Source organism: Danio rerio, chromosome 5 (genome assembly GCF_052040795.2).
Source record: "Danio rerio strain M-AB ecotype USA chromosome 5, GRCz13ab, whole genome shotgun sequence".
NCBI lineage: Eukaryota > Metazoa > Chordata > Actinopteri > Cypriniformes > Danionidae > Danio > Danio rerio.
Genome location: NC_141025.1, coordinates 7,780,001 through 7,800,274, shown reverse-complemented (window position 1 = coordinate 7,800,274; position 20,274 = coordinate 7,780,001). Strand labels below are relative to the sequence as shown.

Genomic DNA, 20,274 nt, shown 5'->3' with positions numbered 1-20,274 from the left:
TCTGATTGGTCAGTCACACCATTCTACAGTCAATTGCTCCTGTATAATGACGGCTTCATATTAATGAGCTTATTTATTTATCAACATGCTAATTCGTACTAGAAACATGTTAATTATTTCTAGAAAGATGCTTAATTATACTATAAATATGCTTATTCAGACTAGAAAACAGCTAAGTCATACTAAAAACATGCTAATTTATACTAAAACCATGCTTATAATAGGAACATGCTATCAACATGCTAATTCATACTAGAAACACGCAAAATTTATACTAAAACCATGCTTATAATAGGAACATGCTATCATCATGCTAATTAATACTATAAACATGCTAAGTCATATTATAAACATATATATTCATACATGGAACATGCTAGTTTGTACTAGAAACATGATAATAATATGTTAATTCATAATAAAAGTTCATGCTAAATTAAACTAAAACCATGCTTATACTAGGAACATGCTATCATCATGCTAATTCGTAATAGAAAAAATTTAAATCAGGAAAATGAGAGCAACATGCTAATTCATACTATAAACATGTTAGTTTGTACTAGAAACATGCTATTAACATGCTAATTCATAATAGAAACATGATAAATGATACTAGAAACATGCTTACTCATATTAGAAACATGCTAATTCATACTAGGAACATGATAAAAACATGGTAATTCATAATAGAACCTTGCTAATTAATACTTACAACATGAGATCAGGCTAATTCATATTATAAACATGTTTATTTATACTAGGAACATGCTAGTTTATACTAGACACATGATATTAACATGGTCATTCATGCTAGAAACATGCTAAATTATACTAAGAAACATGCTTATTCATACTAGGAACATGCTAACAACACGCTAAATCATACTAGTAACATGATAGAAACATGGTAATTCATACTAAAACTTTGCTAATTAATACTTGGAACATAGGATCAACACACTAATTAATACTAGAAACATGCTAATTCGTATTAAAACCTGTTTATTTATACTAGGGACAAGTTAGTTTATATTAGAAACATGCTATCAATGTGCTAATTCATGCTAGAGACATGATAGTAACATGGTAATTTATACTAGAACCTTGCTAATTAATACTAGGAATACAAGATCAACAAGCTAACTCATACTAAAACATGCTAATTCATAATATAATCATGTTTATTTATACTAGGAATATGCTAGTTTATAATAGAAACATGCTATTACATGCTAATTCATAATATAAACATGGTAATTCATACTAGAAACATGCTAAATGATACTAGAAACGTGTATTCCAACGATGAACATGCTATCAAACTAGGAAGATGCTATCAACGTGCTAATTCATAATAGAAGCATAATAACTCATACTAAGAAATGAGAGCAACATGCTAATTCATACTAGAAACATACTAATTCATACTAGTAGGAAAATGCTAACAATATGCAAATCCGTGCTAATAATAACATGGAAACCCATACTAGAAATATGCTCTCAAACATGCTAATTCATACTAGAAACATGCTAACAATCTGCTTTAATGACTGAAATATTGATTTGAGCCTGTTCTTCTTACAATTAGCATATATATATATATATATATATATATATATATATATATATATATATATATATATATATATATCATATGATTGGTGTTAGAAATTCTGCAAAACAGACATTTATTTTTGCGTTCGACATAAGAAAATGAATCATATGCATTTGGAACAACATGAGGGTAAGTTATAATGATAGATGATTAATTATTATGTAAACTATTTATTTTAATTACAACCTGGTGGGGTTTAGTGAGTTTAGGGCTTTTGTGGTTTATGTTGAATGAAAAACTCTGCGTATAATGGAAAATCATAATCTCCACCATCGTAATGCTAGAGATAAGATGCAGCAGGTCCTCATTTCAGACTCAGGTTCTGTTCAGAATGAAATACTTGCTTTATGTGCCTTACTGTACACTCTCAGAAATAAAGGTACAAACTCTGTCACTCGAGTGGTACATAATTTTAAGGACACCCCAATGGCGTCAGATGCAGCAGATTGATTTTATAACATCAGGTTAAACTTTCTGGCACATTTACAGCTTTGATATACATGATAAAAAAATTTAACTAAGAATAAACTTGGGTCTATTGTTGTTTGTGCGCTATTGCTTGCAAGGTTTAGGAACATGCCATCAACACGCTAAATTATACTAGTAACATGATAGAAACATGGCAATTCATACTAAAACTTTGCTAATTAATACTTGGAACATAAGATCAACACACTAATTAATACTAGAAACATGCTAATTCGTATTAAAAACTGTTTATTTATACTAGGGACAAGTTAGTTTATATTAGAAACATGCTATTGACAAGCTAATTCATACTAGAAATATGTTAAATTATACTATAAACATGTTTATTCATACTAGGAACATGCTAATTCATAATAAAAACATGCAAATTCATACAAGGAACATGAGAGAAACATTCTAGTTCATACTACAAAACTGCCAATTCATATTATAAACATGCTTATTTATACTAGGAACATACTAGATTATACTACAAACATGCTATAACCATGCCAATTCATAATAGAAACATGGTATCAACATGCTAATACATAATAGAAACATGTTAATTCATATTAGGAACATGCTAGTTATACTAGTAACATGCTATTAACACTGGAAACAGAGAATAAACTTGGGTCTATTGTTGTGTGTGCGCTATTGCTTGCAAGGTTTCTGTATATATAACCACCTCAGAGGATATTGGGGGTCGCGAGTCACTAGCATTGTTATTTTGGGGGTCGCAAGCTAAAAAGTTTGGGAACCCCTGATTTAGGGTATGCTTTTGTACTTTTAAGGTTCAGTTTGGTGGGCGCACTGTGACTCAATGGTTAGCACTGTTGACTCCAGTGTTGGGTAAGTCACTTTAAAAAAGTAATATACTACAAATTACTGATTACTACTGGAAAATTGTAATCTGATTACATTTCTAATTACTAAATATAAAATGTAATTGGATTACTAATTACTTTACTTTGAAGTTACTTTTAAAACACATAAAATATACCTATAAAAATACAAAATGAACTGCAGCTCTTTCAGTGATTTAATATTCACATAGGAACATTACAATGGGTTGATCACAGCAACTTGACATATTCTAAAGACTTAAGAACTTAAAATTCTCTCATCATTTACTTGTTACAAACCGGTTAGTCTTTGTTTTAGACACAAAAGAAGACATGAAGAAAACTGTATAACTGTAACCAGGGACATCCATTAATCTGTTATAAATATTATTTGTTTTTATTTTCTTATACTTGTCCCTTTTATTTCTGTTTATGTAAAGCACTTTGAAATGCACTGTGTATGAAATGTGCTGTATAAATAAACTTGCCTTGCCATGGTATGAAAAAGCACTGCAGTGTTTGGGTGTTCAGTGTTTGTCTGAGAAAATTAGTCTACCGAAATGTGTATATTCCATACAAAGTATGAAGCTGACCGGTCAGTTCTTGTCACGCGACTCACGTTTTTCTAAAGAATGCGCAAGTTAAATGCAAGCGTGACTGTAACCCTGCCGGTCCTAAGCCACCCAACCCGCTCCGAGCTGGTATCCAACCAGCGACCTTCCGCAAGGGAGTCAGTTGCTCTACCAAGGAGGCTAAAGACCATGGCCTCTAGCGTCTGTTGCTAGAGCACCTTTTAGAGGTCAGAGGAGTGAGGTTTACCTGCACAGCACAAACTAGCCGGCCACTGTTACACTAACCCCCTAAACCTCATGGCACTAATGTAACCCCGCTGGTCCTACGCCACCCAAACCAATTCGAGCTGGTATTGAACCGGTGACCTTCCGCATGGGAGTCGGTTGCTCTACCAAGGAGGCTATAGACCATGGCCTGTAGAGTCTGTCACTAGACCACGGTTTAGAGGTCAGAGGAGTGAGGTTTACCTGCACAGCCCTTACCCATTGGCCTCTGTTACATGCGCAATATGTGCTCCTTGATTAGAATTAACTAACTTGTGCGCTCAAAATATTCGATATGTGAACGTCCCCATAAGCAGCTACACTTCTCTTCACATTCAGAAGATGCATACACTACCGATCCTGCACAAAAATCCAATTTGCCTGTTTAGGTTAAATTGGACCGCTGGGTTTTGGGGCGCCGATGTCATCCTTGGTGATAAGTAATGTCCTAGAATGCTTTCTGTTCAAGTGCTTGAACAAGTTTCTGCTCGAGTTAAAAGCAGTTGAAGTTCTTTAGAAAGTAGACATGCAGCTCACAGCAATATTTTAGTTTTTATTCTCAATGAAATCAAAGTTGATTTCTCAATGATTTCTCAATGAAATCAAAGCTTTTCAGTTGCTTGATGCGTGTGCACGTGAAGGAGCCGGTGAGCGCCAGCACACACACACACACACACACACATTATGTACATCTCGACATGTGAAAGTGTTCCTTCATACCGCTAACGCTAAAAACTGTGCATGTCATAGATCAATTTTAACAAATAAAAACACTTACAGGTTGTGGCTTAAAATCCACAGCTTCATCGGTGGGAGAAGTTTTAACTGAGTCCAGCACTGAACAATGAGAGATTCTGTAAGCTCTCCTTTGTCAAATTCTAGCTATATATTTTTTTAGTTCTTTGGAACATAATTAAAATTGAACTGTAAGCACTTCTGTCTTTGTGGCGTCTCCTTTGGAAGCCCAAATACAGAAACAGAAGTAGCTCTTTGGAAAATAGCAGCGTTTGGACATTTTAGCTTTCTCTGCTTTAACATTACAGCGCCTCTAGTCACACCCTTTCGTTGTGCAGGGTGTGACTGCACATAACCGGAAGCCCTTGTGATCTCACTAGCCCAGATGTATTTTTTTTGTAATCCCCAAACTTAATTCGCTGTAGGCTTTGCCAAGCTAACTATGTAAAAGCCAATGTCTTACTTTGCATTGAACTTTGAACATTTTACATTTAGAGATGTTGTTTATGTTCACACAGCTACATTACACATCAACTAAAGTTAAAATAGGATATCATAGTGGACCACCCCTTTAAATGAAAGTGAAACCCTCAACAAAAGCCTGACCCCTTCTATGTTAACAAATACAAACGCAGCCCTTTAGAGCTCCTTTCTGGTTAGTGATGGTTAATGACAGAAGTTTCTGCATCATGCTTATCTACACTATAAACAGCAGCTACGCTAATTATTCTCTTTTTTTACTCCATTTCCACCTGGGGATACTCATACCGAGGCCCTCAGATTAAGCGGAGTCACTGATTGGATCCAAGACCAGCGATGAGATGATCCCATGGTCTCCATATCCTTGACCAGGCCGTATCCTGAGCTGCTGCTGCGCTGGTGGTCATGGGGGACTGGAGAGCATGAGACTGATTCTAGTAACGCTTCAGGGACAGACGAGTCTTCGCTGAGGCCAGCTTCCAGCCTCCACTGCTGAGACTGCAGCTCTGCACAAGACTTTTGGCCAGTGGAGAAATTAAAATGGTCGTGCCCAACTGAGTCTGGTTTCTCTCAAGGTTTTTTTTTCTTCACTCTCCTATCGGTGAAGTTTTTTTTCCCTCTCCGCTGTCGCCACTGGCTTGCATGGTTCAGGATCTGTAGAGCTACGCACCGATAAATTTGCTCTTCAGTGTTTGGACTCTCAGTAATGATTTTAAACCACACTGAACTGAGCTAAACTGAACTGAACTTAAACACTAAAAACTGAACTACACTGTTCCAATAACTATGACTATTTATGTGAAGCTGCTTTGACACAATCTACATTGTAAAAGCACTATACAAATAAAGCTGAATTGAATTGAATTGAATAATGATGTCAGCATTCATCAGTATTTTGGAATGGATGTGTGAATAATCTTTTCCGGAAAAAATTCTGGAACTTGCCTGTGTGAACAGCGATTTTTTTAATTTACTGGTTAAGTCGTTCCGGAAATTATCTGGATATTTACACACTCTCAGAAATAAAAGTTTGCAAGCTGTCACTGGGGTGGTAAATTTTCAAAAGGTACATATTTGTACTCTAAGGGTCCATATTAATACCTCAAGGGTACATATTGGTCAACCCAGGCTCATTCTGAAAACATAGTCCAGCGGACGTTTCTGGAGACCGCGAAATACGTCCCGGGAGGTACGTATTTGTGCAATTTTTGTTTTGGCGAATCTGCGAGAGGCTGCTGTGTGCACTTTTTCGTATCTTGAACGTCTCTCGCGAGTGCCGTTCGCGCTCACGCTGTTCTCGCGTCAACCCACCAGAGGCCGCTGTCTGACTGACCGAATGATTGACTGCGCGACCGGCCAATCGGCTGACCCACCCTCCTCCTTCCCTGAACTCAACCAGTTTTACCGATTGACCCGCCCGCCCGCTCACTTCCCTAAACCCGAGCAACAATTTAGAGAAGCCGTCTAGAAAAAGAAAAGCCCTCGTCTGATTTTTTTACCCCATTTTTGGATTTCACTACGTTCTCACCCTGTTATGAACTCGTTCGCTTTATTTTTTGGATTCTGTTTTTGTCTTACCTGGTTTCTGGAACCGCTCTTCCCCGGACTCGAACCCGGACGCCTTTGTCAACTCCTCCTCTGCATCTGAAGTCCGCCGACGCACACGATGAGCTGACCGGACAAACTGACTGCAGCGGGAAAGCCCTCCACACGGAGGTAAGCGGTCAGCCGGCAAGCGCGAAAGAAAACGGCATCACATCGCCCCGTAGCGTTCGCCTAAAAAAAATTAAATGCAGCCATACGTACCTCCCGGGACGTATTTCGCGGTCTCGAGAAACGTCCGCTGGACTACGTTTTCAGTATGAGCCTGGGTTGATATTAGTACTCAAAAAGTACAAAAGTGTTCCTCTTAAAATTTATGGGTACTAATATATACTTTTGAGGTACCAATATGGACCCTTTAAGTAAAAATGTGTACCATTTGAAAAGGTACCACCCCAGTGACAGCTCGCGTACCTTTATTTCTGAGAGTGCAGGTATCACTGTGTGAAAGGGGCTATTGACTCATTGCATGGGAACGGTGTTTTGTTTTGATCTGCAATATTTCACTTTTGGCATAAATCTAACTTGCATCTTTGGATGGAAACATAGCTAATAAAAAGTGTGCAGCGAGAGGCATTTTTGGACTGAACAGTGACAGTGAAAGTCTACAGGGCCTGTAGGACCCATCTCCCGCTCTTATCTATGCAGGCAGGGAGCCTGTATGAGCAACAGAAGGAGAGGAGAGTCCATAAATGACCTCCGCTGGGGTCGGTCTGCTTCAGGAAACAGGCCAACTGGACACTCACACTGGAAATGATGGAAGCTTCCAATGAAAACAGACGATAAAATCCCAGTGTCCCAAGTTTACTGTGAAACACTTCACAGAGAGGGAGTGATTTGCCTGCCGCAGGACACACTGATATAAATACGAGCTTGTTATTCTTGTGAAAGCAGACCATGGTAACCAGAGTTTGCTAAAAGACCACAGTTACTATAGTTACTGTAACTAACTACCAGAACTAGTTCTGAATAAAATGTGCTGCTTGCAAAACTTTAATGATGCTGTTGCCAGCGAGTTCTGGGTTAGGGCTGGGCGATTTGGCCTAAAATCAAAATCTCGCTTGATTAAACATTTCAACTCGATTATGATTCATTTTATTTGTATTTTTTGCCCTCACAGTTCATTTCCATAATAAAAGTAGAAAACAAGCATTACCTCTTCTAAATAAAATAACTCTTGCATATCCTGTAAACCAGGGGTGCCCAAACTTGGTCCTAGAGGGCCGGTGTCCTGCATAGTTTAGCTCCAACTTCCTTCAACACTCCTGCCTGGTAGGTTCTAGAATATCTAAAAAGAGCTTGATTAGCTGGTTCAGGTGTGCTTGATTGAAGTGGAATAAAAATATGCAGGACACTGGCCCTCCAGGACCGAGTTTGGGCACCCCTGATTCAGTCTGAAGTGAAAAAAATGCAAGTTTAGATGTCTAGATGTTCTTAATGCTTATTTTCTCACTGTTTTGGAGCACACTAGCTTATATATGTCCTTAACATACTGATACTAACATCTAAAAAAACCTTATTTTGATTGACTACAAATCAATCCAGTACATTACAAGTATGACACTGATAATTAGCAGAAAAGTCAGTTAATCAGATTAGATTTTAACAATATTAAATATGGAACAAAATCAATGCCAAAAGTCTTGAATTAAAAAGCTTGTTGAATAGCACAAACTGAAAAAAATTATACACCGTATTAACAAGTTCTTGCATTTTAATGACTTGAATTCCAGGGTTTGTATTTTTAGGTCCTGTAATTTAACATAGCCGTTTATTTAAGCTGTGAATATTTCAATGAAAAATATTTCAAACATGTTTTCTTACTTAAAAATTCAATAATTCATATTCAATTTCCAGATTTCACTTACAAAATATTCAATACCCTTTAAAAATACAATGTATAATATTCAAAAGGTCATTTTCAGTTTATTTTATTTCAGTTCAAATATTCGCTTCCATAAATTCAGTGGCTCAAATTCGACTGTTAAAATTCAACATTACATCCGGGAACTGCAGGAGAAGCAGTAGATTGCAGATTGAAGATCGCCAGCTGCTCTAGCTTTCACCAGCAGGATGAGATGGAATAATGTAAGATTTTTAACCCAGTAAACAGGCGAGAAAAAAGCTAATAAAGGCACAAAAGTAGTATTTAATATTAATATCAATGCCTTGGACATTATAAATGATAAAAAGTATGAGTAAAATGAATAAATGAGGTTTTAGTCATCTATTTTTGCCCTTATCTAACGGAAGTGATCGCATAAACCTCACTCCTTGGATCCAGGGACAGACGTTCTGCAATCTGTAGCATCCTTGGAGCATTTGTCTCCCATGTTGAATTTTGTTGAATTTTAACAGTCGAATTTGAGCCACTGAATTTATGGAAGCGAATATTTGAACTGAAATAAAATGAACTGAAAATGACCTTTTGAATATTATACATTGTATTTTTAAAGGGTATTGAATATTTTGTAAGTGAAATCTGGAAACTGAATATGAATTATTGAATTTTTAAGTATGAAAACGTGTTTGAAATATTTTTCATTGAAATATTCACAGCACAAATAAATGGATATGTTAAAATTCAGGACATAAAAATACAAACCCTGGAATTCAAGTTATTAAAATGCAAGAACTTGTGTATTATTTTTTTCAGTTTGTGCTATTCAACAAGCTTTTTAATTCAAGACTTTTGGCATTGATTTTGTTCCATAATTAAACAATATTGTAAACAGTGCATTTCTTGCATCTTCTGTATATTTGAATGTGAATAATTGTTTTAATGTGACAGAAAATATGCCGTCTCAAGGAATGTCTGACGCAGAGTAAGGCTCAAGAGTGGGTCCATCGTCCTACTTAACCAGAGATCAGCTGTCAGGGCTCAACAATAAGGACCGCCCAATGGCCCGGGGCCAGTGTGAGAGACGCTCGGGACAGTAGACAGTGGCCTTGTCACTAAAGTGTGACTATTTGTCAATTGTATGTAAGTACAGTCTTAGAACTTTTTGTGCTTTTAAGCCTTTAAATGTTAACCTTCTCTGTGATGTAATAAACACCATATAACTTTTGGTTCCTCTTATCTGATTGGATGTTGTATGTTATTTGTTTTCCATAACCTGGTAACAATCAGTACAGTGAAGAGACGGCGACATGGTGGCAACATCAATTTATGAGGCAAAAAATGTCTATTTTTAACGTCTTGGAAGCAGACATTTACATGTGTACAACACAACGGAAAAAAATAAGTGATGTTTTGCCGTCAGTTTGGCAAGTCAGCCAACTTGTTTTAAATAATGTAGAACTCCAATAATTTTCCACATTGCACATTTTCCATACTGCTCTTTTTGTTTGCATAAAACTTTGAATTTTGCTCATTTTACATTTATTAACATTTAAAAATATTTAAATTTTAGATTCACAGATGTTAGTTTTGACACGTTGTTTAAAATATGTGACTAAGCTTTTAATTTATTTATTTTCGGTGGGGCCAGTGAAAAATTGGGGCAGGGCAAGTAAAAATCTCAACCACTGGTCCAATCGGGCAAGTAGAAAAAATCCTAAGTGTTAAACCCTGGATTTGGCTGCAAAGTGGCAGCAGAAGTATAAATCAATCAATTTTAAAGGCTGATTTATACTTCTGAGTCGAGTGATCACTGGGACCCATAGATGTTTACATTAAATGTCGCCAATGATATTGTTGTCTATTGGAAGGAATGCATCAATAGAGGCGCCATTTTAGTACAGGGTATCGCTTCTTTGAAATTAATGCGTGACCAAGGTGCAGTGGAGGACTGTGGCCATCCAGAGCCAGAGATATATTCACATATATACATATATCTACAGATGAAGTCAGAATTATTAGCCCCCTTTTGATTTTTTTTCTTTTTTAAATATTTCCAGAATGATGTTTAACAGAGCAAGGAAATTTTCACAGTATGTCTGATAATATTTTTTCTTCTGGAGAAAGTCTTATTTGTTTTATTTTAGCAAGAATAAAAGCAGTTTTTAATTTTTTAAAAACTGTTTTAGTGTCAAAATTATTAGCCCCTTTAAGCTATTTTTTTCAGTATTCTACAGAACAAACCATCTTTATACAATAACTTGCCTAATTACCCTATCCTGCCTAGTTAACTTAATTAACCTAGTGAAGCCTTTAAATGTCACTTTAAACTGCATAGAAGTGTCTTGAAAAATATCTAGTCAAATATTATGTGGTCATCATGACAAAGATGAAATAAATCAGTTATTAGAAATGACTTATTAAAACTATTATGTTTAGAAATGTGTTTAAAAAATCTTCTCTCTATTAAACATAAATTGGGGGAAAAATAAACAAGGTGCCAAAAATTCGGACTTCAACTGTATGATCGGGAGTTTTCCCGGTGGTCAGTATAGGAATATTTTTTTAAATTACAAAATTTTACATCACTTTTCCACATCTATGGATAAGTGATCGCACAGGTATTGCCTACAAAAAGCTTGTGTTGGTGTGCATGGAAATGTATTATCCTCCCTCCCTGTTAAATTTGATCTAATCCGTGTCTTGAAACATACTACCTCTCCTGCTTTCACTTCACATTCTAATGGAGGGAGGGATTTGTTTGTGAATGAATCTCCATTATGAACTACTCGTTCACTTAGCCGACAATAATACAAGTTTCTGGTATCGCAGCATCTTGTTGTCTTATTTCATTTACATTGTTTGCTTATTTTATCTAACAAAACTAGCATAAGCCTAGAATATAGTGCGAGGTGGTGCTACTTTGCCTAATGGTGAATGCATTAAGTGTCTGTATTATCATCAATACTTGTTGAGCACTAAAGTTCGTAACATACAAAAAGAATAAAAAAGGAAATCTTACCTATGAAATGTTCTGCTTTTATGCTTTGCTTTCTTTGTTTGCTCGTTACTACACCTATACACAGTGCTAAAGTCCAGCATTTTCACATTGGCTTTAGTCTCGACTAGGGCAGTTGGATGACATTTGCCCTGGGAGCACTGTACAAATGTGGCGGCTATATTAACGCTTGCTTAGGGTCCATTTGCGATATCTAGTGTATATATCTATGATCGAGACCCACAGTGCATGCCTTGCACGTAGCAGTGCATTTATATTTCAGCATGCTGTTTGTGTTGCTCTGCAATAACACTTCAGAAATGCTAGCTGGCAGCGGGTTTTTACATTCCTCTGTGTCGAGTTTCTTTGCAGGTGTTTTGTTTTGTCTGAATGCTTCCTTAATGTACAAGAAGCTTACACTTGCTCATTCAGAGGTAGGAACTGGCGGACAACTTTAATCATAAGGTAAACACAAAACAAGTTTCCATCTTGAGCTCCCCAATGGGACTCCACACTTGTAAACACTTGTCCTGCAGCTTTCAGCGCCACCCAGGCTTGTCAGCGTTACCAAACCAACCAATCACAGAGTTTGTGCTATGCGTCGTCGCAACGTGTAGTTACGTTTTTGAGAGGTGCGCTTGTATGTGACTGCGTGAAGGCTGCGAAAGACCATACGCGTGTGCTCAACGCAGAAGTATAAATCAGCCTTAACAGAACATGGTGTTAGCGAGGGGAAGTTATTTCCGAAAACATTTTTCAACAAGTTATTGCTCTATTTGTGGCAACAAACATCGCTCACATCGCATTCGGGCCTAAGCATACTAACATCATCGATGATGTGCTGTTCAGAAGCACTTTGGCTCAGCACAGTGGAGACTTCTTTAGTTATATCGTTTTATTCATTTGGGATGCAGTGACATGCGGTCAAATAATTTGCCGAACAGATCAGCCACTTTTGACGCTCATAAACAATCATGAAGTCCTCGTGCTGCAGGTATTAGGAGGTTTGCTGAAGGTGCAGCTGTCGTGCAGTGAGGGGTTTGCATCTTTAATAATCGACGACAGTTTGTGCTCATTGAACAGTAAGAATAAACACATGAAACGGCTTCTTAAAAGTCTCGTCTTCAGTTTCGAGCTCTGGCGCGCTTTTGCTATCACACTACAAGCGTACCGTGCCTGAGCCCAAGTGAACCATGCCTGAGCCTGATTCAGAGAACTCACACTTCTCAAATGATCTGGGAAACGGGCCTGGGCACAGTTCAGACAGCATAGTGTGAGTACGCCCTAAGTGCATAATGTATAGTGTGTAATTTGGCACACAACTTAAACAGTTTTTGAGCATTACAGTAGGAGAAATAAGTATTGAGCACATCATGTTTTTTTCCTGGGCATAATATTTCTAAAGGAGCTGTTGAGATCGAATAAAACGATTTTGGTAAAAACCCAAACAATACAAACATAAAAATAAAACAAAACAAATCTGAACAATGGGTTAAGTGTAATAACAATGGAATGGCACAAGGAGAAAGTCCTGAATTAAATGTATTTAATACTTTATATAAAAGGCTTGTAAATGATGGCAGCTTAAAGACGCCTCCCATATGGAGAATGAAGTCACATGCATTACTCAGGTGTGAGTGTTTCACAGACTTCAACAGAGTGTAAAACAGAGTTGTTCAGCAAATCTGATCTTTATTTTGTTTTTTCTATTGGATTCAGGTCAGGTGATTGGCTAGGCCATTCTACAGCTTAATTTTCTTTCTCTGAAAGCATTTAAGGAGTTTCCTTGGCTGTGTTTTGGGTCATTGTCTTGCTGAAATGTCCACCCTGGGTTCATCTTCATCCTCCTGCTAATGTAGTTGTTGCAGTGAATATACATTTACACTGAGGAAGGGCAGAGGATGCTGAAGAACTACTGCTGTCTGGGCTTTCACTGCCTTTCTACACCTCCCTTTCTTCATGTGTTCAATACTTTTCCCCTGTGTCATTTCATTTTATCAAACATAACTTCATTTATAAACTAAATTGCTTTATTTTCTTCTTATATATGGATTACTTTGGTTGTTACCAACACCAGGTGAAAATTTCAAGTCAACAGCACCTTTAGCAATATGTTTTCTGAGGAAAATGGTGACAAAATCAATCCTTATTTCGCCCACTGTACATGTGGTTGCAATAGCATGGTCAGATTGGTAAGCCTACTGGACTAAATGTTCCTCTGGGTGTACATATGATTTGGATTCACCCCTCAATATAAACCTATAGTTTGTTTTTGCCTAGTTTATTATCCTCGTGCAAAAATCTGATGGATTACTTCAATAAAAGAGCCTCGCCTGAACAAACCAACAAGCAATTAAAGTGTACTTCACGTCTGTAGCTTCAGTGATGGACACTCCATTCAAACCTCTCACCCAGAGTGTGAGCAAAAGTAATTATTACTGATATCTGCCATTAAACACGGCTCCTGCAGTATTTTGGCTGAAACGGTGGTTTCCATGGTAAATGTTGAAAAGACGGTAGAGTCTAGGCAAAAACCCACATTTAGTGAATGCTGAGAAATATTCAGTTCAAGGGGATTTGTGGAAGATTTATTCGACTCATTGGATGAAGCCCTCGGAAAAGTCTGAATAAGCTCCCAAGGGCGCTGGCAGATTAGTGTACAATAGACAATAGACAATGAGTGCACACTTTGAGGGTCGGAGAGCTGCTCACCTTGTACTGAGTCGGCCCCGGGGTGCTCATTTCCTCTTTGCTGGGGAGGAAAATCCGCCGCTGTGCAACCGAGCCAAAGGCGGCCTTCCTGGAGCTCTGTAGACTGGCTTTCTTTAAACTCTCCTGAGCCAGGCCATACCCAAACATGTTATAGGCACCCGGACCTATCATGCACAAGCAAGATCAACAGTTACTATGGAACATTTTCACCTTTCCGGGTTTCTCAATAGAGGAAGTCTTCATAGTTGGGTAAACTTGAGAGTAAAGCAAATAATCTTTTTACAATCCTATTTGCTGAAATGACAAAATAAAAACTCCATGGTGTTATCAAGACTTTCAGAAGTAGGAGAAAAATATTGTGAGACCGATAACAGCTGACAGAAGAGAGAACAACGTCAAATTTACTGTCCTGCCCCATAGACGCTGCATTTCAAATACCTCACATATGTGGTAATTAGTTTTTTTGTTTTTTCATTTGATGCAATGATGATATGATACAAACGTAAGATGCATATAAATGTACATCCATTTTTAAAAAAATCTCAATTAAAAATAAGTTAAGGGGCCCTATCATACACCCGGCGCAGTGTGGCGCAAGGCGTGGCGCAGTAGTCTTTTGGTAGTTTCAGCTTGGCGCAAGAGTCATTTTGAGGCGTTGCGCTACGCTGTTTAAATAGCAGATGCATTAGCGCTCATTTGTGCGTCCATAGGCGTTCTGGTCTAAAAAGGAAGGCGTTCTGAGGCGGACCGCTGGTGCGTTGCTATTTTGAGAAACTATAATAGATTTTTCATTAGACCAAAACAAACCCGGTCTAAACTCCGGCGCAGAGTTGCGCCTCGCTTACACACTGCTCAATACACACAAGAGAGCAATAGGCAAATATCTTTACATATGAAAAAAATTAAATATTAAGGGAATATATATGATATAATAAGAATAGATATAGAATACAAATACAAAGAATTAAAATATTACAAAACATTATTTTCTAGCCAACAAAAATATGAAAAATCACTGCTTTTATGCCTTCATCATCTCGGGAGGCTTTTTCAGTTCATTCATAACAATTTGCTTTTGTATAATGTTATTATTATTAGCAGTATTATTTATTATATCCATATTTATATTTGTTTTATTAAAAACAAGCTTAGATTTGCCCACCTGTCAGGTTTTAGACCATATGGGGCATGGCATGTGTTTTAGGATATAACTCAGGTTTTTGAGCACACTTCGTTATTATTGTTCATTTATTCGTTTGCTGGAAATTAGAACTGAATTTAGAAATAGTTTTGAAACGAATATTTGCGCTTAACAAACAAAAGTATTTATTTATAGACTAATTGATGTCTGTGCGTAAAGGTTTCCCTATCCAAGAGCAAATGTGAAATTAGATCCATTATCTCTCATTCTCACGCAGGTGATGCTCTGTTTACTGTTTTCTGTTAATAAAAACTGTTAACTGTTTGCTTGTGAAATGCTCATTTTTTCCTCTTAGACTTACTTTGCGTCCTGTAAATAGTGAATGCGCTCTTGGCGTGACGCAGCTGACTCTTAAAGGTAATGGGAGATGAGACTCTAATTGGTTTAGTCTCAAAACACACCTATAACTCATTAAGAAAATAAACTCAACCCTTTTAGACCATGCGCCGCGGCGCAAGGCAGATTTCCCGTATTTAAATTAGCAATAACACGTCCATACACGCCCTGAAAGCGTTTGCGCCCTGCGTTTTGCGCTCTGCGCATGGACCGTCAAAAACGTTCAAGGATTTAAGATGCCGATGACCGTTAAACAAGCCATAACAGTCTTGTAGAAAAGGGTCCATTAAGTAGTTTGGGAACTACATTTTGTTTTGTGGCTTTGTTTAATTTACAAATGCTACAATTCAGTTTCAGGTCTGTAAGATTTTCTGTTTTGTATGCTCATCAAGCTGGCATACATTTATTACATTATTGTGTTAATAGTAGGGATGTAACGGTATCAGAATTTCACGGTACGGTAATACCTCGGTATGAATGGCACGGTACGGTATTTATTAAGTAATTTACAGGAAAACAAAACTAATGAAAAGACTTGAAAAAAGTGGCAAAAGTACTTTTTTTACCTTAGCACTGAACATATCAATGACATACAAATTAGCCATCTATCTGTAAGTTTCGAAACAGGAACTTCAATTTTTTAATTTTAATAACAAAAAACTATTAAACCATATAAAAAAATAAAGTTTCAATTTAGTATTGTTGAAAACACATCACGGTAAACATTTAATCACTCACTCACTCACTAAGATAGAGATGGGGTTTTTAAGCAAAATGATCATATAACTATAATCTGGTAAAAGCTGGGATCTCTGGGCATTTACAATGTCCCCTGCAACAAAAAAAAACCCTCTCATTTGGGACTGAAGTTTCTGGGACAGAGAGATATGATTTAGCCAAGGTTGACAGCAGTGGGTAACGCTGTGCATTGTCTTTCCACCACTTGAGAGGACAAGCCATGAGTGAGATAGAGGTCTCTTTGTGGTACAAGTCAATGTCTGCATTAATCTAACAAGTGTGCTGTGTTCTGCAGTCCCCATGACTGTTTTTAGTCGTATTCCCTGACTTATATTTCACCACAGTCTGGCAGTGCCTGCATACTGTTTTTTTCTTTGTCACCTTTTCTACTTTTTCATATCTTTTTAGAAAGAAACCGAAATACTTCCACACATCCGATTTAAAACCCGCTTTAGGTTCGATCATTTCCAGCTCTTTTTCTTCCCCCCTACTAGCAACACACTCCATTTCCGCATTACTGGATCTGTAGTGACAACAGACCGCAAAGGATGATGGCCACGCCTGGGCTGATGGGAATTGTAGTTCCCGCTACCTCCCGTTCGCTTCATTCGCCTGAGCAAACTTTTCTCAGAAATAAAGTTTTATTGAGTCATGCGCCTACGGTAATATTGAAAAAAAAATTACTATTGCAGTATGACGGTATTTACAATATTGTTACATCCCTAGTTAATAGTGCTGTTGACTTTACCTAAGACCACCGTTTTGGATGAAATCTAACTATACAGTAAAAATTATTTTATGGCTCAGTAAATAAAACAGGAAAAATCATCTTAGAATATTTTAGTAAAATGAAAAATTACTAAATTTTAAATACAATCTGTGGTAAATGTTACATTTTTGCCAGAAAAGTACTTTGTGACTCAAAGTAACATTTATAAGATTTAATGGAGTATTTGAAGCATATTCAAAAATATCATGTAAAACTTAAACCAGCACCTGGTGTAAAGCAATCAAGTGAAGATGGTTCCATTCCATCTGTTCTCGACAAGTAAGTATTGTTTAAAACGCATTATATTACGGATTTTTACATATAGTTAATTCAACAAATATTGAATTGTGGTGTCATGGCTTAATTCTGTACCTTTAAAAAGTTTAGAGTATTCTTAAGATAGCTTTATATGCTAATGTTGGTTAGCCATACTAATAGGGTATATCCCGAAGTATGCTAAAAGGACTTTTAATTTGCCAGTAACCTGGGTCAAGCGCTTCCAATGAACTGTATGCCATTGCAAAAATTGGCATGTTTAAGCCCCGTTTTCGTTAAAAATCAGCGATCTCTACTGGCTGAGTGATATACGATATAAAGTGGGTTTCAGATTGTACAAGAAGCACTGCATTAAACTACATTTTTCCCTGACATGTGTTTATAATATGAGCATTTATTTTACCACAGTATATTCAATAGAGCTTCTGCGCTAGCCTGTCGATCCTGACGGGTGCCAAAGTCTATTTAACTAATGGTATTTTAATTACATTACAACATCGATACAGTAAAAGGAAACGTATAAAATGGAAAAAAAAACTCACAATAACAGGTCACCGGAAGTTTATCAGTATGGGAAGAAAGTCTAGCTTGGCATATACTCATTTTACATTATAGGCTTTCTATGAAAAAAAAAAAGCTTAAGCTTTAAGTTTCACATAAATATGTGTAAAAAGTGAGGATATGCTATTTAATTTGTGTGAATTGTCTGTAATTTTACAAGTTTGAACATTAACTTTTGAAAAGATGGAGCAGCCAGGAATATGTGACCAGGTTTTCTTTCCAACACCCAGAAGCACAGGTTTAATTGCTTGTTATTTCTTTTATTGCTATTTGTTTTCTAATTAAATACTCCTAACTATACACTGTCGTGGTAGTTTTTGTCATATAACAGATTATTTCATTTTATTTTATTTGCACTGCATAAATAAGCATTTAAAAGAACAAGTGGTTTTACTTAATTATATTAATTACATCATATTTCTAAGTAAAACTTACTCAATGAAATTTATCAGGTCAAGTTACATTAACTTATTCAATTAAGATAAGTACATTTATTTAATTACCATATGTGTGAAATTTTAAGTGTGAAATTTATAAGTAAATTACACTTATTTTTTTCAGTTTACATTTTGGATGAACTGAGGATTACTAAGGGCCTACTCACACTATGCCATCCGTACCGTGCCCAGGCCCGTTTCCCGGATCGTTTGAGAAGTGTGAGTGCGCTGAATCGGGCTCAAGCACGGTTCACTTGGCCGGCCCTGGCCCGGTTGGAAGAGGTGTGCCTGAGCGCGGATCACTTGGGCTTTGGCGCGGTACGCTTGTGTGTGAGTGTAAAACGCGAAACTGAAGCGATACGTGACTTTTAAGGGGTTGTTTCATATGGATTTATTAATCATTCTTACTGTTCAGTGATCGCAAACTGCCGTAGCTTATTAAAGATGCAAACCCCTCACTGCACGTCAGCTGCGCGCCTTCAGCAGACCTCCTCATTCCTGCAGCACGAGGACTTTATGATTGTTTATGCGCCAAAAGTGGCGGATCTGTCCGGTAAAATATCTGACTGCGTGTCACTGCATCCCTAAGGACTGTTTGGCGAAATATTTGACTGCATGTCACTGCATAACAAACGACTGAAAGGATATAACTAGAGAAATCTCCACTGTGCTACTGGGTGAGAGCGTATGGCAAGCCGTTTTAGCATTTAAACCTTGTTCAGACTATCCATAAATATATTTAGAGATATAATTATATTTTGACTAGTCATAATTATAATTCGACTAGTCAGATTGGAGATATCTGCAAATATATTATGACTGACTAGTCATATTCCTCTATTGACTTCCATTGAAAAATATTTGCAGATATCTCTAAATAAGTTTTGACTCGTCACAATTGTAATTAGATATATCTCCAAATGAATTTTGACTAGTCAAAAATCCAATCCAAGATATCTATCTCAACTGTAATTCGACTATTAGTATATTAATTAGAGATATCTTCAAATATATTTGTAAATATCTCTAAATATGACGAATTAAAGATATCTCTAAATGTATTATGACTAGTAAAAACTCAGAGATATCTCTAATTACAATTGTTACTAGTCAAAATTCATCTGATTTCGTACTAGTACAATTGTAATTGCAGATATCTCTAATTGTCATTCTGAGTAGTGGAATTATAATTATGACTAGTCAAAATATAATTAGAGATATCTCTAAATAAATGTATGGAGTCAGAACAAAGATTTAAATGCTAAAAAGGCTTGCCATAGAGAGCGCTTCTCACTGAACAGAGCAGCAGTGATGACGTAAGCGTGCCGAGGCCCGATATGGTGTGAGCGCGGGCCATCGGGGGAGACGGGAGGGGGGACAAGCGTGCTTTGGCCCGGTTCGAGGCAACTGTACCTAGTGCGAGTACGGCCTAAATGAACGATTTATTTAAAGTCAGCATGAACCCGTTGATGTACTTTCAGCTGAAGCAGAATATTGAGTAGGGGCAGGCCTTTCTTGAACACATCATTCCCTCATAGACTCATAGATAAAGAAATATCAGTGGATTAATTTGCACAATTGAACATTGTAAGTTTAGACTGCACACAGACTTTAAAGATGATTCCTGTGAAATTAAAATAATTTTTTTAGATGTCAGTTTGAGTGTGTTAGTTTTAGGGATATCTATATGTTCCGAAACAGTTTTATATTTTCTAAACGCATATTTTGTTACTGATATTAAAATCCAAAGTTTGTAGTTTGTCACTTCCGCCTAAATAAATCAACAAATTTTTTGACATCACCTCATACTTCAGTTTCTCAT

At 36.9% G+C, this 20,274-nt stretch overlaps 2 protein-coding genes across 10 annotated transcripts in view; both read right to left on the bottom strand.

The window, feature by feature from the left end:
• smad4b (SMAD family member 4b) overlaps positions 1–20,274 on the bottom strand; it is a 724,234-nt gene that overhangs the window by 607,979 nt on the left and 95,981 nt on the right. The gene's annotated exons all lie outside the window — the stretch shown is intronic.
• stpg2 (sperm-tail PG-rich repeat containing 2) overlaps positions 1–20,274 on the bottom strand; it is a 66,508-nt gene that overhangs the window by 15,051 nt on the left and 31,183 nt on the right. For 7 of the 8 annotated variants that reach the window (XR_015490573.1, NM_001441895.1, NM_001441896.1 and 4 more), the window contains 1 exon segment: positions 14,135–14,298. Coding sequence is in view for 6 of the 8 variants with exons in the window: in NM_001441895.1 (NP_001428824.1) it covers positions 14,135–14,298 (164 nt within the window). In the remaining 2 variants the exon portion in view is untranslated. 8 annotated transcript variants of the gene reach the window in all.